The 24,458-nt window shown below is 41.3% G+C and overlaps 1 protein-coding gene across 4 annotated transcripts; it reads right to left on the bottom strand.

Moving 5' to 3' along the window:
* Window positions 1-4,357: 4,357 nt before the first annotated feature.
* On the bottom strand, window positions 4,358-22,672 carry LOC133507504 (6-phosphofructo-2-kinase/fructose-2,6-bisphosphatase 4-like). 4 transcript variants are annotated; one of them, XM_061832593.1, is made up of 14 exons: window positions 22,448-22,672; window positions 14,154-14,270; window positions 13,944-14,040; window positions 13,807-13,873; window positions 13,669-13,743; window positions 13,515-13,571; window positions 13,304-13,425; window positions 11,117-11,324; window positions 10,869-11,015; window positions 9,956-10,060; window positions 7,596-7,725; window positions 7,105-7,167; window positions 6,959-7,023; window positions 4,358-5,114 (listed from the first exon to the last, which is right to left on the bottom strand). In XM_061832593.1, the coding sequence occupies exons 1-14, from the start codon at window positions 22,500-22,502 to the stop codon at window positions 5,055-5,057; spliced, it is 1,368 nt and encodes a 455-aa protein (XP_061688577.1). In that variant the 5' UTR covers window positions 22,503-22,672; the 3' UTR covers window positions 4,358-5,054. The 4 variants fall into 4 exon arrangements, with proteins under 4 accessions (XP_061688577.1, XP_061688580.1, XP_061688576.1 ...); XM_061832596.1 differs by lacking the exon at window positions 22,448-22,672 and adding an exon at window positions 17,731-18,078 and having other exon boundaries at window positions 4,360-5,114; XM_061832592.1 differs by lacking the exon at window positions 4,358-5,114 and adding an exon at window positions 5,526-6,192 and having other exon boundaries at window positions 22,448-22,670.
* Window positions 22,673-24,458: the final 1,786 nt, after the last annotated feature.

The following is a 24,458-nucleotide window of genomic DNA, read 5'->3' as shown; positions in this document are numbered from 1 at the left end:
TATTCGAGAGCAGTCTTCAGGAGTGAATAATGCACATAATGTACCACTTTTCACTGTTTACATTCACGTTTGCAGACCTGGCAACCATTCCAGCAATAAAACATCAGCTGGATCAGGAAGCTGCACATATTTGGCTCCTCCTTTACTTTAATGAAGCACAGAACAGCAGTGTTTCTCTTTTCCAAGATGCCTTAATATTGTAAACCTTTTTACATGTTGCCAACGGTTTGGAAGGAAATGCCGTCAGTATTGACTCCCCCCTTATTCAATAGAATTGTGCCATTGCTTTACTATAAATTCGCCTGCGCCTGAGCAACATTGGTACATCACAATCAAAATGAAAAGACAGAGAGAGTCTACATGACGCCTTGAGACGTTCAGCTGCCGCGTCACGGAGTCAGAATCAGTCAGAAATGCTTTCCAAAAGCTTATCCTGTCAGCTGCAACCCAGACAGATCATCTCCATTTTTGGACCTGCAGCTGAGCAGAATTAAGTATCATTTTGTGTCAGGGTTGACTGTATTTATTTCGTGAAGAACGCTCGATACATTTCCACTTACATAGGAGCAAAGAGGTTGTGCTCTGGTTCTTCCGTCTCTGAAAATTGCAGTCTTCTCTTCTTACTGCTTTCATGAAAGTTACAATGCAGACATGACATCACAGGACTCGCCAATTAAAAGTTTAAGTAAAAATATCTTCAGACTCCTTTTTCTGAAAAGCAGAATGCCAAACAAGCATTAAAGTTCCGTCATCAATACGTGAAGAGCCTGTTTCATAAAAGCTGCGACATATATTCACCTTGATTTGCAAATTGTACAACCGTTACATTTACTGTATACAGTTAAAATACTTGAATGTTCAAACGAAATTTAATAGCATCTGTACACAAAGAATACCTTGGTAAACTCAATCTTTTTCATTGCAATTTTTTCGGGGGAAGAATACAATTCTATTGTAAGGCAAGGTCGATTTTGTTGTATACTGAAGACGTGGGTTTCAGATCAAAAGATGAATATGAGACCAAAGTTCAGAATAGCAGCTTTTATTTCAATGCATTAACAGCTAGATGTGTTGAACAACTCACACACAAAAAGAAACAATGGGCAAAAGTATTCAAACAGATATAATTAAATTAACTTAAGGTGAATAACATTTAATATTTGGTGGCACAACCCTTACTTGCAATAATTGCATCAAGCCTGCAACAAGCTGAATTCAAAAGATTGCTGCATTCCTCATTTGAAAATGTTTTTCCAGGCCTTTATTGCAGCCTCTGTCTGTTCTTGTTTCTTTCTGGGGGTTTCTCCCTTCAGTCTCCTCTTTCGGATATAAAATGCATACTCTATTGGGTTAAGGTTCAATGACTGACTTGGCCAATCAAACACCTTCCACTTTTTCCCCTTGATGAAGTCTGTTGTTGTGTTGGCAGTGTTTTGGGTCATTGTCTTGATTCTTTTCCTGGTTTTGTAGCTGTTCCAAGCTTTTGTAGACTTGGGAATTCAATCTGCTATGATCATCATGAGTTACATCATCAATAAAAACTCGTGAGCCCATTCCAGGAGCAGCCATGCAAGCCTAGGCCATGACATTGCCGCAGCCATGGATCACAGATAAGCGTGTGTGTTTTGGATCATAAACAGATCCTTCCTTTCTCCATAATTTGGCCTTTTAGTCACCTTGGTGGAGGTTAATCTTGGTGTCATCAGTCCAAAATATAACATTCCAAAACATTTGAGGCTCATTTCTGTCCTTTGCAAAATCTGGACTTCTGGTTCTTACCGATAAGTGGTTTGCATGTTGTGGTACGGCCTGTATATTTCTTTTCTCAAAATCGTCTTTGAACAATGGATTGTGATACGTTCACCCCTGCCCTGTGTAAGAAATGAAAAAAGTTAATCTCCAAAAGTGGGGGGGCTCCAAAAAAATAGTTTTAGAACCAATGTGTTAAGTTAAGTTAGTTTAGGTTAAGTTCAGCAAACCCACTGATCACAACCACCTTTCTCCTCCTATTAAGCAGTACAGTACAGTGCACGTCTTAATTTTGAATATGCTTGAAGACGTCCAATTTAGAAGTCCAACTCAACTCGGAAAATTGGTATGGCCTCAACAGGAATAATGAAAGAAGAATGGAAAACATAAGCAGAAATCTTGTACATATTCATCTCCATGTCCATCGCATTATCAAAGCTAAGAGGAGTATACAAATTGTTGTTTTAAAAAAGCAAAACAATTGAAAACAGTACTTTGTTTTACACTTGTATAGTTGACAAAAAAAGCACCTTCTCCATGTAGCTATGACCTTCATGTCCATCAAGCAACTCAATTCATACTTGTAGGACAGTTGATTGGTGGACTCTTGGTAAGACAGTTATTTCTATCTATCTATCTATCTATCTATCTATCTATCTATCTATCTATCTATCTATCTATCTATCTATCTATCTATCTATCTATCTATCTATCTATCTATCTATCTATCTATCTATCTATCTATCTATCTATCTATCTATCTATCTATCTATCTATCTATCTATCTATCTATCTAACATTTGGATCACAGTTAAGAATGTTTAATGTACATTTATCCTAATCATTGCCCAATTGAACTGTAATAATGAAATGAACTGAATATAAGATTGTGCTCCTGTGCCACGGTTCGACTATGTTGCTGTACGTATGCACAGGGTGTTTTCAGTAAACATATGGTAAACATGTTTGTATGTTCACCCAAGGCACACACACACACACACACACACACACACACACACACACACACACACCACACACACACACACACACACACACACACACACTAAAAGTACACAATAGGTCTGAACTCGCCCTTTATCAACAGAAGATTTGCAAACAGTGAAATGGTAATGTCAATACCCGTAGGTCAAATGTGCAGCCAAAGCATCGCTGCTAGTCCACAGGCCACACACGTTACATTCTTCAATTCGGCCCACTGAGTAGTGAACATGAAGTGTCCTCCAATATTTGCTGTATCAATATAGGAGTTTTTTTCACTTCTATTGGTTAAATGGAAATGTTAAATCATTTTTAATTCATTTATCACATTAAATCTTTCTATCTAAAGTTCAATCCAAACATTGGAGCGGTTTTCTGTTTATGACTGTCCCAACATACGATACCCCGAGCCATGCTATAGCTATCCCGTTTTTCATTTGTTTTATATTCATTCGCTCACTGTTTTTCATACAAATATTTACTGTAATTATGGCTTAACTGTGACATGTTCTGACTTACATACAGTAGTGAGACCAAGTCATTGCTCTGCAAGTCAGTCTCAAGTACCTGGCTTCAAGTCCAGAGTCAAATCTCTACTCCTAGAATTTGAGTTTCAAAGGCTTGGACTTCTGATTTTATGAACCTGCCATTGACGGATTTAGAAGTCGAATGTCCTTGTGAATGAGTGAATTTTAAATGCTACTTAAAATCAAGACAGTCACGTCCTGTTTCAAAGCCTAGAACTGACAATTTGACTTTTTGTTTCAAAGTCTAGGCCTTGCGTGTTGCTTGTCTCGATTTGTGACTTCCTTAGTCCCATATCTTCTTTTGTACATACGTATTTGGATTACATCGGCGCCATATGAAGGGAACGCCGTCCTAAACCGAGGACCCACAACATTTTGTTCCGTATACTTATACTGTATTGTTTTTTATAGTTTGGAATGACACTGTTGAAGTAGCCTTCATTTGACAACTTTTATGTATCTGTAAACTGTATTTGGTTGATATATTGACATTATTTGTTGGGATTTTCTTGGAGGAGAGTGATGTAAATCCTTTTGGGTGAGCTGTTGGTTTTGATGACAACGGGCCAAATAACTACTTATTTGTAAAACGTGATGACAATAGCAATGTCTTCATTCTCTTGGGCCTTGTTCCCACCCCTGATACTTTAGATGTTTTATGACAGGAGAACGTGTGAAGACCGGGATTAGAATTTAGTGTGCATTTCAGGGTAATGATAATCTATTGAGCAACAGCTTTCAATGATGTGGCACACCCCCATTAATGATACTTGTTTGACAGCGTCAATCAAAGATGGGCATTATCATCTTTAACACCACTTTTGATAAATATAGTATCTAATTTGAAGTGAAAATGAACCTGTTGTTGTCAAGCAGCAGCCTGAGTGACATTCAGGATTTACAATGCAAAAACAGCCTTTTGGTATCAACATCCCATACTAACACTGGTGGTACAAACATATTTCTTGATATAATTTATGGGGAAGAGCTACGATTAAAGTGGTTTTAATCAATGAATATGTTGCAGAAATATTTTTTGTCAAACTTGTCACATTATATATTAACAGAATTTGTCAATGTGTAAAAATAACATCTTTATTGTATTTCAACAGAGGTGCAGTCACAATTTTAACATTTTTTTTCTTTGACCCTTAACCCACGAGACCACACACACGTTCAACACAAACACGTTTCTATCATGATGGAGAAGTAGATTCATACTCTAACGGTAGTACTTCTGCTTTAGGTGAGACGTAAAAGACAAGTTAGTGGAAACAACCGAGCCGAATGACTGTTATTTATCATAAGATTCCAGTCATTTCATTCATCCAGAAGTAAATGAGTGCTTCACAAAGATGAAAGTTTTCATAGTAGTCTTCCAGGTACAGTAGAATAGGACCCTTCAAATTGCACATTAAACACTGAGGACACATTCACAAAAACAACAATTGCACATTAAATCAATTAAAATATGAAGCAAATGATTATCTGATGGAACCCATTGTGCTAATTCAAATGATACAGTACTTTTAAAAAAAATGTTGCACTAAAGTACAATTTAGACACACAGATACTATATTGGAGGTCATGTGACCACAATGTGCAAAACTTCAAATCTGTTGAACTCCTTCAAATCGTACCCAAGCGCTACATGTGTATGTGTGTGAATTGGAGGCACTTCACCCTGACAGACACCGACATGGACAGGAAGTGCACCATAAGGAAACAAAAACGCAACAAAAGGGCAACCACGAGGCTCACGAGGGCCGGAGCAAAGTGTTAGAGGTGAGCAGGGACGGTCCGCAGGGCATCCTCTGTTGTCCGATGGACGTTCACGTTCTGGAAAGAGCAACGCATCAGTGTCAGAGCTCTAATCTTACTAAAAAAGGACGCATGCATGTGAGCTGTAGTTGCAGAGATTGCTTCAGTTGGACTGCTGGTGCCTGTCTAAAAAGGGTTTCTGGTTCTTTTCATTGTTTCAGGGGCTTGAGTTTTGTAATAATGGATATTGCCCATTTGAGAACTTTTGTGTGTTTAAACTTAGAAAACGATTTAATTCAGGTTGAAGAGTTGCGGCACTTAAGACATAATTTGCATATCAATGATAAGTGACTCTCTTACACTGCAGTGAAGTGGAAGTACTCTACGTGTCACATCTGTAGTAGTAGTTTCACCACATACTGTGTCAGTAACAAATGTTGAATTAAGTATTGTTAAGAAATGACTTGGACGAGAGTGGGCTTGGAGCAATGCTGAGAGTAAATGAAGTTTATTTAGAAACAAACAAACCTCTTCATTAGGTTTAGTGATTTGAGAAATAAACATTGTCAAATAAAAGTTAATAAATCACTCCTTCCATGATTTGTAGGTGACAGTATGAATGCTTTGAGACATTTTACACAGTTATGTTGATGATAAACTAAAGTTGTGCAATATTGCAAAAGTACAAGTAACGTGTAAAACTAACAGAGTTCCAATGGTTCAGCCTCATGAGGAAAGCAAAGAACAAAAAGTTCATAGGATGAGGTATTAAGTCTTGTTGCTTCACATTTGGGAACCTCGTGCCCAAAACAATCGCTTCCTTCATGTATTCTCCAAAAAAGGGAGAATGTGCATGACACAAGGTCTGTGTCACATTCTTACAAATAATCAAAAGGAACTGGATTCCAGTCAGCTATCACCATCATCACATCTACAATTAATGAACACAAGAGTGCAGGAAGCGCAGACGATGCCGGACAGGAAGAGGATGAGAGGAAGGTGGAGAGCAAAGAAGTTGGCAGGTGCAGTGTGCGTCACAAGGGTTACAGCGAGGTGTGCAATGAGGGCTAAAGGAGGCAAGGGGAGGGGCACTGCCTCACTGGTGAGCTGGCACAGTTAGCAGAGCCTCCTCTGACATCCGCGACACCTCTACGTTCTGTTCAATGGAGGGGGGGAGGCGGGGGAAAGCACACACACAAACAAGGGGAGGGTCAAAACAACGTGGGCAAAAATCATGATGATGTCTGCCTTTGTGTCAGGTTAGCAGGGCATGACTCCACCTTTCATTAGTCTTATTCAACTTTTTTTTTTTTTTTTTTAAATCAGCGGGAGTTTGTGGGGGATAAGTGTCCACCTCCCTTTGTTCAACTACATTCAAACTACATTTAAGTCATAATAAACACTTGAGCTTTAAAAAAAAAAAACGTGAAATCGTGTAATATGAGCAGAAATCTGTTGTGCGTATGCGTGTGTAACCAATGGCGCATTTTTAGGACCTTAAATTGGAAGGTTTACTGATTTTGTTTTATTTTAAAGCATAATAGAGACCATCTTAGAAAACCTTAAGGATCTCTGGACACTCGATCCGGAACAATTTGAAACAGAAAATCTCATCAAATTTAGATTCATCAGGTGAGGTTGCAATTTGTTGTGCTTATCAAACTAAAAGGAAGTCAAGTTTTACACAAAATATACTGCCTATGTTTTGTAGTTTGTGCTGTCAGAATTGTGTGAGGGGTACAAGGGGGGATTCAGTTTTATAAAACCACTGATTAATATACCGTGAGTTGAAGACTAATGTTGTAGCATGATGTTAAGTGCCTGAAGCAACAGCAGCTATCCGGTTCTGTCCAGTCTTACAGCACTTAATGTGGGTCAGCTGCTCTGTGTGTGTACGCGCGTATACAAGTGATTCTACGCACCTCCGGTTTCTCTCGGTGTGTGTTGACGGCGTCAACGTTGAGGCCAATGGACTCAACTTTACAGCCTGGTAACAGGAGGTTAGCCTTGTCAGAAGAGTACTAGTCACACTTACACACTCTGTGCACTTGAGGCAGAAGCGTCCTACCATATGCCACAGGAGTGAGCTTTAACACGGTGTGCAGCGGGCACTTCAGGTAGGGCAGCTCCTCTGTACAGATGCAATTCCACTGATAAGATTGGGTCATGACAGTCCCAAAACAACAATTTATTTCACATTGACTCGCAAGTTTTTTTACTTCTTTGGTTTAATTTTTTTCACTTCATGTTGCAAGCTAAATTTTGACTTTAGAGTTGAGCTTCAAGACTATGTCATAAGACAGCAGTAGTATAATTTATATCTTTGGAGCGAAGATCCTAGTAGACTTCAATTTTTTTACGCAAGTATTTAGTCCTTTTTCTTTCTTTTTTTTTTTTTAAACCATGGGTCCTAAGAAAGTGAGTGTATTCATAATAGGCCTTGGTCTGTCACCACTGCTTATGGGGGAGGTTCTCTGAAGTTTACTAGTCAATTCTCAGCGGCACACACACATGGTTTTTAATGGGGTGCCACTGAGTGGTTCCATCTCTTAGGCTCACCTGCTGTCTTGTCCAGGAAGTAGGCCAGTAGGCAGCGCATGACGGCCTGGTGGCAGATGACCAGCACATTCTCCTGCCTCTCCAGCTCCATGATGACGGGCTCCAGGCGCTGCACCAGGTCCTCGTAGGACTGAATCAACAACACAGACTTACAAAAAGACTCTATTGTATTGTAGTTTAAATTATAAAAAGACATTTATAATTCTAATCTTCAATATGAATTGACCAGGGATGAGAATGACCAATTTGGAAAAACACTGAAAATGTCTGGAGGGGGGGGTTGAGTTTCCTCCTGGATATTTTTTGCTCCTATCGGAATACAGAGTGCACAGCACTTTGCCGGGAATGTCCACTTTTTGTATGTGTTCGGTAAGACATGTTGATACCGTTTTCGGTCCTATCTGCACCGGTTACACTTTTTTCAAGCCATGCCCGTCTGAAACAGTTTTTGATTCCAGCATTCTTGTCAATTGCCTTCGCTCGATCTTCATCCTTTTTTTCTAACACTTTTGCCATCGTAAAACTTTGAACACCGTCGCTTCAATCAGTTCGCGCTATCTAAATCCCACGCGCCATTACTTGGCTAACTAAAACGTTACACTGCGATTTCTGAGAACCGAGAACACATGTGCATGGCAATGATGAAACTCGATTAACCACTAACACGATTGGATCGTTATACTGTATAACTCTGTTGTCCAATCGAGTAATCTGCCGCAAACAAGTTTTAATGTTTTTCGCAAAATGCAAATATTTACACTACCGAGCAAGTTAGAACAGCATATGATAGTCGTGCTTGTGCTAGCACTAAGCTGAACTTGCAACCCAGAGCCCACCACCGAGAGGGAGGCGCACGATACCCTACCCCTACCCCGTCCTGAAATTTTCAACAGATTTGTGCTTATCTTGAGAATGGTCATTTTGGTCTGAAAAAGTCGGAAATCCGCCGATCAGCAGAAAATTCTCATCCCTGATTGACACTATTTATTTATTAATAAAGTTGGGCATCGAGAACAGACTGGAACCGGGACTAACGTTCTGGTTCTCTCAGAATCGTTCAAACTAAATTTCCGTTCACAGTTTCGAAGCTTACAGTCCACTGACCCAGAAGAAGAAAGTGGTGAAAACGCGCATGAAGACACACTTGGTCCAAAGGCAGTGAATAATAACGTTTTTTAACTTTAACCTTGAATTAATGACCAGTCACCTCAGTGTAACAACTGCATTCAAGTTATATTGTGCAAAGAGGGTTTTCACGATATGTAGAAGTCTGATGTACCGCCTCCCGCTCCGAGCCTCAACCTACACCACGAGGAACTTTGTTAAATCAATTGGGAAACAATGAAAAGTCTCAATGGCAACAAGTTAAAAGTTGGGGTGCACGCTTGCACTGATGGCTTTTAGAGTTTATTTTCATCTTCAATGTAAACACTGATGATAGACACAAAAACAAAATATAAATTACCATTCTAGAAAGACCGTAAGAATGTCGCGTTCCAAGTTTGATATTAAGATAAGACTTCTAGGCAACTGTACATCACAATGAATTGGGACAAAACTCACAATTATGTTGTCAGTATCACAAACACTAACATTGCGTCTCATTGATGGGTACGTTAAAGAAGCAACATTTTAGAGAGCATTTGGTTGACTTTTGTTTTCACTGGTGTCATGTGAAATTATTTTTCATGCAAAAATGCAGAATTCCAGTGTGTATCCTTCAAAATAAATGCAACAAGCTGAAAAACAAAAAGTTAAGTTAAAACTTACAAATATTCAGTTGTGATCATAAATTTATATACACTGGCAGAATTTGTGATTTCTCAACCCATTTTTTTTAAACCCTTTTAAAATCATAATGAAAAACTACACAAATGACCTTCATAAAAAGTGTGTACACCCTTGTGATTTTGGCCTGATAACCTACTCAAAAGTATACACAAACATGGTTGAATAACTACTACTAAAATTAACCTTGCACACCTGTGATCTGTTTGCTTGTAATCAGAATGTGTACAAAGGTTCAGTGAGTTTCTGGGCTCCTAACAAACCTTTGCAATGACATCTCTGGATTTTGAGTCATGGGGAAAGCAAAAGAACTGAGAATGACAATCAGTAGTATTCAAACTGTAATTGAGAAGTGGAAAACAAACCACTATCAGGTCGACCAACAAAATCTCTGGCACAACAGCCTGGAAAATTGTTTGAGATGCAAAAAAAAAAAAAAAAAACCCAGACTGAAATACAGAACTCTGAAAAAAAATCTCAAGATGCAGAGTAAGGACATACTTAAAGAGATATCAGTCATTAAACATCAATGAATATAGCGTTTGTTACCAATATTCCATTCCATAACTGACCTCTCCTTTAGGGTAGCGGTAACGGTACTTGTCCTGATCCCGCAGTGCAAACTCCAGAGGGTAGTTATCTTGGATCTCCTCATACATCATCTCCTCACACACACCCTGAAGTGGCACGCCACACACAGAAACTAATTAACAATGTACACCAAGAACACTAATAATCAAAAAAGATGGGAGAGCATTAAACGCATTGACTGCCAAAAAAAGACAAAAATCACTCTTTAGAACACCATTTGTCAGTTGTTTTTTTTGGCTTTGTCATTCCTCAAAAAGGACTGGGCTTGGGAGGAATTGTATTGAGCCGTGACGGCCAGCAGATGGTCGGGACACACTTCTAGATTCAATAGCTTCCCAGCGAAAACTTTCTCTGTTCCACCCGTTCACACAAACAGCAAATGGCTGCCATCTTGCTGTGCATTCCAGAAGAGTTGAAACAGTGATGTAACACTCGGTCGGATGTATAGATTTCACGATGTATGTGTTGTGCTAGTAGTGGAAGTATGTGTGTGTGAGACAAATGTACAACAGTTTATCTAGGATGTCTCCACAAGTGCCTGTGAACAATACGTGCCCATGACTGACATGTATTCTAACATTTTCTGGGAGAAACTGTTGAATTTTATCAACCGTAACCCTAACCTACCCAGATCCAACTACTGGTTGCCAACGGAAAATGGTAGAATTACACTTTTCTGCTGAAAGAAGACAAATGGTAGAATTACACTTTTCTGCTGAAAGAAGACACTATTTTTTGTATTTGGTAGACTCAGTTAATATATAATCATAGAACAGTATTCTGTGGGTCTGTCTGGTTATATTTCAAATGCTCCAAAACGGGGGCATTCTAAGAGTTGTGGTTTATTAAATGGATGACATTGAATGAGTTCATGAAGATGGAGCTCTCACTCACAGCGTCAATCTCGTTGAGGACCTTCCACTGTTCATAGGGTACGCCGAGAGCCTCTGCGGTCTGGATGGTTCTTTTCATTTGACTGGTCCACACCTTCAGGTCATTGATGCCCTGAGCCTGGATGAACTGACTCAGCTTTTTGGCAAACTGCAAAGAAAAGAACCAAAGAGGACAAAAGTTGACTTATAGGAAGAAGACACTTTTACTTCACCGATCCGTGTAGACTTTGCTGGGTACGTCTGCTGTACCTCTTTTCCTCTCAATGTGAGCCCGGAGTCTCCTCCAATGCACCCCTTGACATTAAGCTCACTCTCGCCGTGACGACACAGGTAGATGGAGCGAGGCGTGATGTGGATGTTCATGAGATAGTAGACAATGCGACTCTGGATGTGGTCCAACACCCGGTTGACCAGAAACCGCTGACCCACATCCATGATTTTGATATAAGAGAGATCCCTACATGGAAACCAATAGGAAAAATCATTATGAGTTGCCCGACATACTTTTGTTTGAGTACTATAAATCGCCAACAGCTACAACTGTCATCTTGATCTCTACACATTTGTCAAGTGGGATGTTCACGTCTGTATACACACAAAAAAACTCTACAGTCAAAATCCATAAGCTTATGTATACTATAAAAAAACACCTTTTCTTACAGTCTTGAAAAAAAACATTTCCTGTTTTTGTTCAATTAGGATTATCAAAAATATTAATTTTTACTAAAAGCCAGCAGAAAAGGAGATTTTTTTTTTCTTTTTACAATTTGTCATGATTTCATTCAATGTCTGAAGTTTAAATACGTGGTTGGCATTTTGTACCATTGCCGTCAAACTGTCTGATTTGACTTTAGTCAAAGGTTTTGGATATCCTCTCCCCCAGCCCTTTTGGCCCATTTCTCCAGATAGAACTGGTGTTATTGCGCAAAGCTTGGGTCAGCCCACAAATTTTCAATTGGATTGATGTCACAACTTTGGGATGGCCACTGACATTGTTACCCTTAAGCCGTTTTGTAACCACTTTGGCAGTACGCCTTGTATCATCGTCTATTTGCAAGACCCACTTGCTCTCAAGCTTTTTGCTCCTGGCTGATATCTTGAACTGTTGCTTCAGTATTTCCCCATCAGGCTCTTTCTTCATAATGCCATCTATTTTTGTTTTATTTATCCATTTTGTCTTTTTTAGATCTGGCAAGTTGGCCGGCCAGTCAAGCACTGTGATGCAATGGGCAATAAACCAAGTTTTGGTTCTTTTGGCGGTATGGGCAGGGGCCAGGTCCTGCTGGAAGATGAAATCTCCATCTCCATGCAGATCTTCAGCAGAAGGAATCGTGAAGTCCTTCTGGTAAACTGTTGCAGTGACATTGGATTTAAGAAAACACAGTTCACGAACACCTGCACCCCAAACCAATCATGATTGGCCTTAAGCAGCTTGGGATCTGTTTTCACCAGTCTTCCTCCAAACCCTTGGAACTTGATTGCCGAATGAAAGGCATAGTTTAATTTAATCGGAGAAGAGGACCTGTGAGTACTGGCCAACAGTCCAGGCCCAATTCAGATGCTCCCTACTTTGGCTCAGGCTCACAAGTGGCTTGATCTGGGGAACCTGACAGGGGACAGTTGTACTGGGGACCGTCACCCTGATCCGGCTGAATATGGTGCTTATTTAAGCCGTGGCTCCCACCTCATTCCATTCTTCCGGGTTCTCTGATGGATTCTTGAATCTTCTGTTTGATAATCTGAAGAACACGGTCGTATTTTCTGGTGGGTCTTCTCTGGCCACATTTTGTCCTTCCACAAGACTTTCCATTGATATGCTTGGACACGGCACTCAGCCAGCCTCCTTAGCTATGAACGTTTGTGCCTTACTCATCCGATGGCGGGTTTCAATGATGGCCTTCTAAAGTCTGCACTCTTCCCCATATTGAACCCAACAGAGAAAATTGAACCAAACTGAAGAAATTTAATGACACCTGGGGAAACCTGTAAAGGAGCTTTGAATTCAGTCGATGATTCATGTCTGACAGTTTCAAACATTTATGCCCTCGTTGGTCTGATTTCTTCAGAGTATTTCTTTTTATTATCTGAAAGCCCAAATTATATGAAAATAAATAAATATATACTTGACATTATTCAGATTACAGGCCCTGAATCTATAATCCAAGAAAGTTTCAATTTTTGAATGGAATTGTGGAAATAAACTTTGCCATGATATTCTTTTTTCTTTGGAAAAGGTCTGTATATTTTAGGACCACTGTACATCATGCAACAACAACATTATGAACGCCTACATGAACTCCTAAGATTCAACACAAGAGCTATACAATAGATGCCGCCTTTGACATTGTAATAATGCTCACGCTAGTTTATTTCAATTAACGTGACAATGCAATGGTTGATAAACACTTGATTCCCTATCATTCCACTAAGTCTCACCTGTCCAAGACCTCATCCAGGGTCTCATAAGAGTTTTCATAACACTTAATCCTCTTCATAAAATCTTCCACTGCCTCTTCAGTGTTACAGTTTGTGTAGTCTGGGCTACCCAGCTTCACTTGCTAAACAGACAGACAAAAAAGAAAAAAAAATTGGGAAGACACACTACTTTTGTCCTGATCTAATCTGGATTACAAATCTTGATGCACACCACAATGTTCTCCTGGATGACATCTGGGTCTTCACATACAGATTCAACAAAAAACACCTAAAGAAGAAGACAATGCAAGTATGCTCAGAACTTAGTACTCAGCAAAAAGATTCACAAATGCATGCCACACACGAAAGGCAGCTTGATTCATCACCTTGAAGCCATTTTGCTCTGCAAACTCAATGATGGTTTCTCTCCTCTCTCTGGTGGTGTTTGTAGCATCAAAAACCTGTGCAACAACGATGAAGGCACTTCACACACAGAACTATCCAGAAACAAACATTGGACGTACCGCAACTTGACCTCCTTCTTCTGTGAGGTACTGTCGCACATCGTTCAAAGCTGCCGAAGCGCATTGTCTACAAAGATCACACGGATGCCAGCTAATAAATAAGTATCAGAAAAGTGTTGATAAAAAGAGACCATTACCTTCGGATCTTTAACCCTTCCTCATTGTCTGGACGGAAGAACTCAAAGGACTTATAGATCTTCACACACTCTCTCCTGTATTGTCCGACATTGAACTCTGGAGAAGACAGAAGGATCTTTAGTAGAAGTGGTCTGAAATATCCTTTAAGAAAACACTGCCTTCGGTCAGTAATATTTAGCAAACAATCAGAAAAAGGTAGAAATGTGTACCTCTGGTGGGAACCCCAATCCAGTTCAGATAGCGGGTCAGCTTCTTAGAGATGTAAGTCTTCCCCCTGGCAGGAAGACCCACCGTCACTATCAGGGTAGGGCAGTTGGTCATACATACTGAAAAGGAAGCGGTACAGTGGAGTTGATTATCTTTTATTCAAAACAATTTTAAATTAAATGACTGTGCATCATACCAGCAGTATGATCTCTGTGAAGACTGCTTTGGGGTCAGGAGTTTAAAACACAGCGCTTTTTATAATGCAACATGTGCATATCATTAATAGTCAGTTGCATAACCAAGTGAGTGTTTGCATAGATAACTGGGTCAGAGGCCAGAGTGACCCAATAGCATCTCTGATTTGAACTTCAATCATAATCATTTCTTGCTTCACCTCCATCATGAGATAGTAAAAATGTAGAAATTGAGATCGGTTGTTGGAGAAGTGCCAAGAATTGAAGCAAGGCACAAATAATCCTGTAATCTTTTTTTTTTTTTTTTTTTTTTTTTTTTTTTAAATGTAGGTTTGTGTGCAGCCCCAACCCAGAAATCTCTGCCGGAATAAAGACAAAAAAAAAGCTAGAACCAAAATGCATAGTTTATAGATCTGGATTCTAGTGAATGCAGCACACACACAATACAATATATAATCCGTTTTCTATCCTCCAATGTCAAGTATCGCATAGCAACACACTACATTTGGTCCTGAATTCATAGTTCTGACATGGAAAGAGAACTGTTTGAAAATGTGGAAACCTTGTAAAATGTCTCTTTAAGGTTGATGTGTTATAAATGGGTTCTCAGTTTATGATTGTACCGACATACGAAGTTACGAATCCTGCACGATGAACTTGTTTGCATAGACAGCACTGAAATATGTCGCTGCTGCAATACAAGCAAATATACGCACAGTTACAGCCGTACTTACTTTCATCTGACTGTGTTAGCGTCAAAATGTGTTTTCCATACAAATATTTACAACATTTTTCATTTTACTACTGGTTTACCGAGGTCAGTGATTGACCCATTCACATTACCGATGCTCTGTTCATACGTGTCTACAAATTTGGGTTAAGCATGCCATACACAAGGCTACACAAGTTGATACGGAGAACTAGACAATTCTATATAAATACAAGCCCAAGTCCAATGAAGCTGCGACCTTGTGTTAAAGATAAATAAATAAATACAAAGATTATAAAGATTTGCAAATCATGTTCAACCTACACAGTATTTAATTGAATACACTACCACCACAGCATAGTCAATAATCAAAATTATAAACTTTATTCTTTTTAATCAAATAATCATCAATTTAGGATGTCATATCTTAAACACATTCGATAAAAGCTGGGACATTATGTTTACCTCTGTGGTTTGCCCTTGTTTTGCTGACGTAAGCAAGGGTGTCCATGAAAAAGACATTCCCTGGATGGCAGCATGTTTTTCCAAAACCTGTATGTACCTTGCAGAATTAATGGTGCCTTCATAGGTATGGAAGTTACCAATCCCGTTGCTTTTGGCCACAGCTACAGCATGTGAAATTACGCTAAAATGGTCATTTGTGAACATCTTGCTTCGTCTCAATTCAACACTTTACCCTTGATCATTTTGTGAACAAGAAAGTAATTTTATTCAATATTCTTAGTTTCCAAATAGGCGTTTAATGGCTCACTCCTATATTTATTTACAATAACTTTGTACTGTGGTGGGCGTTTTAGAACACAGAAAGGTGTGCAGAACAAGATTTTTGTAATGTAAAATAATATGGGTGGGCGGCACGGTGGAACCTGGGTTCGAACCCGGCCCCACCTGTATGGAGTTTGCATGTTCTTCCCGTGCCTGCGTGGGTTTTCTCCAGGCACTCCGGTTTCCTCCCACGTCCCAAAAACATGCAACATTAGTTGGAACACTCTAAATTCCCCATAGATGTGAACGGTTGTTCATCTGTATGTGCCCTGCGATTTGCTGGCAACCAGTTCACGATGTACCCTGCCTCCTGCCAGCTGGGATAGGTTCCAGGACTCTCCGCGACACTCATGAGGATAAGCGGCAAAGAAAATTGATGGAAGGATAATATGGGTGCATTTAGCCACCAGAAATGGCTTCAATAAAATGGACAATCAGCTGTAAAGGATGAGCTTCTACCCGTAGTAAATCGACCCACTGTATATTTGAAGAAGTGGAAGCCCCCTCTACTGGCAAAGACTGAATGCTGAAAACATGACTGATTTAAAGGGAAACAAAGGTATTATACCCCTCGAGGCCCCTACATCCCATGGTGTCACTGAGCAAAACCAGCCCAGTGGCAGTTCTGGGTTGGAGCAAGGGAGCCAGTGCCCCCTAACACTGTGTCTGGACCCACTTGGTTCCACACAAACAAGGAGTCACGACACCAAGGGTGTGGAACTCATTTTTGCTACGGGCCACATTATAGCTATGGTTTGCAACAGATAGCCATTAAGACTGTGGAAAGACAAAGGAAAATTGCCTCATCATATCAATAAATATATAATGGAACCCTGGTTTTCGCTTGACGTACTCTTAATGTGATTTGGTTTTTGGTTGTTGTTTGCCAAAATTCTGCTCGAATTTTGGTAGATACGTTTTGTTTTTCTTTTTTAATACAGTTGAAACTGGTCCAAACATAACCAACTGTCACGGTCGTGCCAGACGTTCTTCCTTTAAATTGCCGACCATGTGTCAATGTTCATCTGAGTGAATTTGAAATTTTGGTATAGATTAACATGAAGTAGACGTACATGATTTGCCCACGTGAGGCAAATGAAAAGTGGCGGGCAGGATCTTGCCTTGAATTTGACCCCTGCCTGTGCACTACACTGAGCACAACCTACCCTTGCGGCGCGACAACATAAAAACCAACAGAGTACAACTTTCGTTATGGGGAAATACGAAAATGTCTAACATTGTAATTGCATCCTGATAAGTTTGTCCTCTTCTCCTGATGCTACGTTATGTACAGTAAATATTAAAAACGTAATACTTTCAGCTACATCTGCGCACCCAAGCATTTGTGAGTGTGCATGTGGTTAAAACGGTGTCCTTCTTACACCCCCCAGTGAAACAGTCTAAAAAACCACGACTGATCCTACTCTTCCAGTGCAATGAATTGTCGTGTGAGGAAAAGGAGTACAGTAGGGCTATGCTGGTGCAGTATATGGGCCACACTGTGCGACCAAATTGTTCAGCGGCGTGCCAATGCGTCACTCGTCGCAAAGTAAGAATCGAGCTCAGAATGTCTCACGCGGGTTGGTTGGCACAGCGACGAGCGAGGTGACCGCAGTCCGCATCGCTCTCGCACACGCGCCGGGTACAATCGGGTTCACGATGAGCGGCAAGAATGACGTTGGCAGTCGTCACGACTCCTTTCTGCTCGGCCACTCCGAGAAAAGTGGCGTGAGGAGGAGGCGCACTCCATTTGCAACACTCGCGCTAACGGTTGAAGCTAACGGGAGTCCAAGCAGGCTCGACTGGTTCATGGCGCGGCGTCGAGCAAACAAACGCAGCCAAGTGGAGAATTCTTAACGTGCCCAAGAGTCACGCCGTCGCCATACGCACCCTTCCTTTGAGAAATGTGCCTCTCGGGAAGGCCATTTTTACACGGCATCCAGATCTTCTTCAGGGGGTTTTGGGTGAGCTCTCGAGAATTCGGCGGGGCCGTATCCTCCATTCCGTCTTGGGGCGACGTGGAGGCCGCCGCGGGAGGCGCACGGGCTCTTTTCCCGTGATGCTGTTCCGAAGGTGACCGGGGTTTCATCGCGGTAAGTCGACGAGGATGCAGCCTGAGAGCCTCTGAGCCTCGGTCTCAGCCTCCCACTCAATCGCGCTAGCTTCACGTCAGTGACGTCACACGTCGCGTCGCTTTCGCCTGGCAGGAGACCGACTATTGGTCGGAAGGCGCGCCAATGAACGCCAACGAGCGCCAACGAGCCCCAATGAGAACGGCGCCCGCAGCCACATATGCACCGCGTGCCTTCTTCACGTTTCCTAGTTCCGCTGCGCGTTCGTGCCACTGAACAGCGGCACGAGGGATGTCCATAATACATTTACACTCCGCGAGTTTGCGCTAAAAAATACATTTTAAAAATATGAATCTCTAAACTGGTGACAAGTATGGTCCAACAGCTTGAAATTGTTGAAAGCATCTTTTTCATGAAACATCGCCTTACCACTTTGCTTTTATTTTGTGATTTGAAATGCGCGTGTTTTACATTAGGGGTTGTCTTAGTTTTCATCTTTTAATTTAATCTTGTTTTCCCCCCATGCGTGTGTAGATACAGTGGATATATCTGAAGAAAAAGGGCCCTAAAATTATGATAAAATTATGATTCGGTCACCAGTATCTTTCACTGTGGTACGATGATGTGGGGGGCTTCATGCCGTTTATCAACACTGTTTTCCTTGCGTGGCCCGCAATTGCTTGTGTAGTTTAGGTCATTACCAGTGTTGTGTTAACACCACCCCCCAAAAATACATTTTGAAATTAAAGTAAAAAAGGCCAACCTTGTTTAAACCCACATTTTTTCAAAGAGAAAGTATAGTTGTGCGTGTTATGAATCACAGTAATGCTTGAAAAAGTTTTTAAAAAATATGAAACAATGGCTTGGTCTTTCTCGCATGGCATTTGAACAGGTATGTATGAACAGCAAGGGCATTCCTTGGTTTTACGTGCGTGTATGTGTGTGTGTGGGGGGGGGGGGACCCCGAAGAAATGCACATGAGAGTGAATATAGTGCGTGAGCACAAAACATCAGAAACAGCTAACAAAGACTCATAAATTGCTTTTTGACATTTATGAACAGATTTGAAAACAGTACAATACTAGTTCAAAGTCACCATTAGAGTTATAGTTATTTTAATATGTTTTTAATTACAGCACACAAACACAGGAAGTATGTTAAAAAATGTGTACACATTGTAATAGCATATACAAAAAAATTTCCCTGTGTTGTCACAAAGTCATGCAAGCCCATCATTTTCATCCATCCATCCATGTCTGAGCTAGTTACCCTCTCAAGCGTCATGGAGGGCTGGAGCCTATCCCAGTTTTAATCAGGCAGGAGATGGGCTACACTCTGAACTGGTTGACAGTCAATCGCAGGGCACATAGAGACAAACAACTGTTCCAACTCGGACAAGTATCCAATTAACCTACCATGCAAGTTTTGGGGATGTGGGAAGACACCAAAGTGCTCGGAGAAAACCAACCAGGCACAGGGAGAACATGCAGGCTCCACAGAAGCGGGGCCGGGATTTGAACCCCAGTCCTCCGAATCAGGAGGCAATTGCTCTAACCAGTCGCGCCACCATAACCCCCCCCCCCCACATTTTCATTTTCAATTGACAAAAAAAAAAGAATAATTTCCCTTCACTGAGTTAATGTAATCAAAAGCAAACTAACTGCGGGTATCACCAGCTACTTGGTGGGTGGAAGAATCAATCAATGCTGACTGTTTTGAAGGGTGGAAAGTCTGTCTGTCACTGTTTTGACTCAGATGCTGAAGTATGTGAGTTTTTAAAAAAAAAAATATAATTCTCATACTTTTAAAGTCACATATAAATTTTGGTGCATATGTGACTACAATGTTTGGAGAGAAATATGACCCAATTACTTTTAAATTAAATATCCATCCATCCGTTTTCTCAGCTGCTTATCCTCACAAGGGTCGCAGGGGTGCTGGAGCCTATCCCAGCTGTCAACGGGCAGGAGGCGGTGTACACCCTGAACTGGTTGCCAGCCAATCGCAGGGCACATAGAGCCAGACGACAGTCGCACTCACAATCACACATAGGAACAATTTAGAGTGTCTAATTGATGTTGCATGTTTTGGGATGTGGGAGGAAACCGGAGTGCCCAGAGGAAACTCACACAGGCACGGGGAGAAAATGCAAACTCCACACAGGCGGGGCCAGGATTTGAACCCCGCTACTCTGAACTGTGAATCCAACACTCTCCAGCTGTGCCACATGCCACCCGTTCTAGTCATGTTAAATATGTCTTATACCATCCACCTTTTGAAATGCTTCATATATCATATCAATAATGGGTTTCAACATCACAAATGCCATATACAATATCTCCACCCCTAAAATAGGCCTAATGATGTCACAGGTGTAGACTTTTTCATCACTGTGTAAATCTTCAGTCCGCCAGGTTAGTGAAATCCACTTGAACCAAGGCAAATGGACTCTTCTGGTTTGTTGTAGAGCACTGCTGGTTTCAAAGAAATATTCTGTCAAACTAAAAGAGGGCCCTTTCTGAACAGGGGAGGAGGTTTGCACCATCACCTATTGTGTGCTTTAGGGTTGGGCATCATTTGAATTTGAGTGATTCCAGTCCCGATTCCTGTTCCAAATGATTCTTGATTGCGATCATCTTCGTTGGGGCTGGTTCAAAAAAGTTTGCATGCTTTGAATAAAGATTGTCGAAATTATAAAGATCCATGGGTGTGGATATAAACCAATTGACTTTATATTCACAGATTCATGTTTCAGATCACAATTAAACATAGCATTGTTAAAATAGTTATTTGGGACTGTTTTGTTACGACAAATCTTTATATGGGTTAAACTTGACTTTCTGTTTACATCTTCTAGACTTTTATTTTGAAGAGTTTGCACTGCAACTTTTGCATGCCTATTTTCACACGACACCAGAGAATTTTGAAAATGAAATGGAACCAAATGCTATAAAACGTTGAATTATTTACCTACAAAACAAAAATAAAAATCTACTGTAACCCATTGTGACCCCCCCCCCCACACACACGCACACACATTGGACACATCCATCAGAGATTCTCTTTTACTGTTCTACATTGATTTTTCGTTTTGCAGACCAGAAACGTTTATAGCATGCCCAGAAATAATCATAATCTTCTTAGTTTATATTTTAATTCATATTATTACTTTATCAATAACTTTTGTATAGGACAGTCAACTTTTTTTTACGTTAAACAGTAGTTGAGGACATGTTTGGTAAACATCCTTTAGATGGCAGCATTGCTCTTTTTCCTCATTCAATAAAGGTTGCTGCCAATTTGTGTGTCGTCAGCGACTCAATCCCGAAATAACACGTGCCAAAATCCCATCACTATTTTAATGGATATGATGATGTGTGTGTGTCTTTCAGTGTGGCACAGTGCGAGGCCATAAACGACCAAAACTACAATGTGACGTCACATTGTTTACGAGCTGTCTGATATTACGACTGAGAAGAATTGACTTTTATCCTTTTATGAATCCATTTCGATTCGAAGAGGTCAGTTTGTCCACATTCTAATTGCCTGGTTATAATGAATTCAGAATAGAGGAACGACGGGGCATGTGACCTACATATGGTGCGAAAGCATCGGCTTTCAATTAAACAGCTCCTTAATTCCTGTGAACTGCCAGTGGATTCAAATATGTGTCAGCATGCCAAGTCTTGCCCATTTTAGCAGTACTCTAATACATATAGTACTGTGACATGCACACATTGGGCATTTCCACGGTGACGTGTGTAACGCACACATGAAAACAGCAACTGTCATAAGGGTGATTTTGCTCAGCCTGCATTCGGTGTGATATAAGAAGGTCAATAAAGACCCCCGGGCTGGGTGTAACTCATTTGTAGCAAACTGTGGGTCGTTTCCAGGTTCCGAATAACTAGCGATGCACAACAAAACGGAACAGATTTGCTTCGTCAACCGACACAAGAAGTCACTTACTTTTTTCATGTGATTATTTTTGCGGTGGCCTAACAGGTTTCTTTCAAACACACCAGTCTGACTTTTTATTTTTGCGTGAGCGTAGGCGTTGTTATTGGCTCGCTCCGACCTTATTGACGTTAGCTTGCCGCCGTAAGAACGCAACTCCGTCGTAGAGCGGGGCCCCCTCTTCTTCTTCTTTTTCTATTTTAACCGGGCAACAGCTAGCAGCTTTTAGCCCGAAGTGGACACACCGCCCGAGCCCCTCGACACACATTTCTAAGCCATGCATTCAAAATGCACGCGATCAACGAGCCACCCAAAGTGAGCGAGAAGCTCCCGCATCACTATGACGATCGGCGGCAATCGGCAATCGAGTGACGACGATGTGCTCCCATTTGATCGACGACAATGTGTTCAAACAGAAAGCAAAAAGGCGTCGGGAGGCTGTTCTATGGTTATGTAGGGCAAAGGTCTCGGTGACAGCACGTCCACTTTTGTTTACGTCTTCCCCGCGCGCCACTCTTCCCACGTTCGGACGCAGCATTGCGACCCGCGAGTACAACGAGAAGCGGAAGCCTCCTTACCCGCTCTGCCCTGGATCTGTGCGGGCTTGGATCGGCCGGAGCAGCCTCTCATCATGGACCGTCTGACTACGGATGGAGCCCCGACGAATGTGCACTGATGCTTATTACTGGGAACACACACGCACGCACACGCACGCACACCGAGTGTGTGAAGCGAGAAGCCAGGCTTCCTGCATAACTGGACGGAATTAGGTGGCAATACCTGCCCCGACACCCCCCCCCCTCCTCCCCGCGCCTTCCTCCCTCCCGCGTCACAACGCACACACACAGGCCCCAAGGAAGTGTCCCCACAAACTCTGGCAGTTCCCATGACAGTGATAGTTAAATATAGATATGTACACTGTATTGTACACGCGCACACGTACACGCCCAGTCAAGACATTTAATACTGGTGCCTTTAATAATGACCGGTCGGTGTTTACTAACACTGCCAGGGAGATTGTTATAAATCTTTCTCAGTTCGGTTAAATGAAGGCTGATATGGCTTGTCCAGCGGTGGTTCTGTCATGAGCAAGACTTGGGCCAGCGCCAAGAGGGGCGTGGCCAGGCCTTGCTCATGACAGGTTCTTTGGTTCCAATTTTGTATCGTCCTTGAGATTGGCCAGCGACGAAATTGTTAACTCCATAACAAATAAGGAATGCAAATGTGAAGTTGAACTGACCCCGTAACATCTTTCTCATCTGACCTTTAAATCAACAATTGGTTCCAGACAATCGAACAAGTTCCAACATGCCGTATTTCCAGCTCCGTGTTGCTGGGCAATATTCATGAAACATTCATTTGTGACCCAAAACCCTGTAATTTTTTTTTTTTTTTACAATTTAAGACGTCATAATCACGTTTTGTTTTGAAATTGACAAAATAAGTTTGAAGATAAGTGTTGAAAATGTGCAAAGACAGAACAATACAGTCATAGCAGTTCATACAAGTATCGCACCTGCGCTTTGCTACTTTGCTCTGGTTTGAGTCGAAGTGGACTTCTGTGGTTCTTCGTGATCCAGCCATGAGCACAGCCCAGTATTTCGAGTCGGTTGCAGTTCTGAAATATGACAGAACTTGGGATCCACGTAGCTTCATGCTTGGTTGGTTCAGTACGCTCGGAAGCAGGCAACAAAATGTTATGGAGCCAAGCAAGTTTGTGCTAGCACTAATGGTTGTATCGTGGGCACAGAAAGTATTAAGACCCTTTTTCGTCTTGCATATACAACAAAGACAGCATTTTTAATGTTCAAACTAGTAAACTATTGCTTTTTGCAAATATTAACTCATTTTGTATTTGATGCCTTACATTGGGGAAAAAAAAAAGCAAGGACAAAGGCACATTTCCTGCTGTGTTGCATCCCTGTTCCTTTTAAAAATGTTAAAAATGCACCTTGCCGTTTTCCTATTTCATCCTGGATGACCCGACTTCCACAGTTTCCTAAAACAATTTGACATATGGACTCATCAAACCGCAGCGCACTTTCCCACTTTGCGTCAGTCCATCTCAGATAAGCTTTAGCCCAGAGAAGACCGCTGCAATTCTGGGTTTTGTTTGTCTATGGTGTTCCCTTTGCATGGTAGAGTTTTAACTCACATTTGTTGATGTAGCGATGAACTGACTATGGGTTTCTGAAGCATTCCTCACAATTAGTGTCGTCTTTAACAAATGTTAAAGATGACCCGAATTCTCAAGCAGTACAGTGTGGATCTTTACATGTCATGAGATATATTGAGGATAGAGGAAAGCACAAATCAGAGGAGTGGATACAATATGTATGTATGTACTAAGCATATAACATAAGAACGGTGACACAGTTAAGCACTTGACATTCCTCCAGAAAGGCCAAAGTGTCCCACTCCCCACCTTTCCCCTACGCATTACATCCTTCACTCCCATTTGTCAGGCATCTCGCCCCGCACACGTACGCACACACGCACTCACGCACATAACAACATACCAGTCAGACCAGTCTCACTCTGCCTTATCACAGTCAAATACAAGGCACATTTTTTTTTTATGTTCTCACT

Source organism: Syngnathoides biaculeatus, chromosome 10 (genome assembly GCF_019802595.1).
Source record: "Syngnathoides biaculeatus isolate LvHL_M chromosome 10, ASM1980259v1, whole genome shotgun sequence".
NCBI lineage: Eukaryota > Metazoa > Chordata > Actinopteri > Syngnathiformes > Syngnathidae > Syngnathoides > Syngnathoides biaculeatus.
The sequence above is the reverse complement of the archived record's forward strand: the minus strand, read 5'-3'. Positions and strand labels throughout refer to the sequence as shown.

What these genes read in the sequence shown, in the direction of transcription:
- LOC133507504 (XM_061832596.1), bottom strand. Translation starts at nt 17,929, where the DNA reads ATGAAACCCCGGTCACCTTCGGAACAGCATCACGGGAAAAGAGCCCGT. An exon ending in AAGAAGGAGGTCAAGTTGCG is followed by an intron (nt 13,744 to 13,806) that starts GTACGTCCAATG and finishes GTTGTTGCACAG; the next exon opens with GTTTTTGATGCTACAAACAC. An exon ending in CTTCCTGGACAAGACAGCAG is followed by an intron (nt 7,168 to 7,595) that starts GTGAGCCTAAGA and finishes GCATCTGTACAG; the next exon opens with AGGAGCTGCCCTACCTGAAG.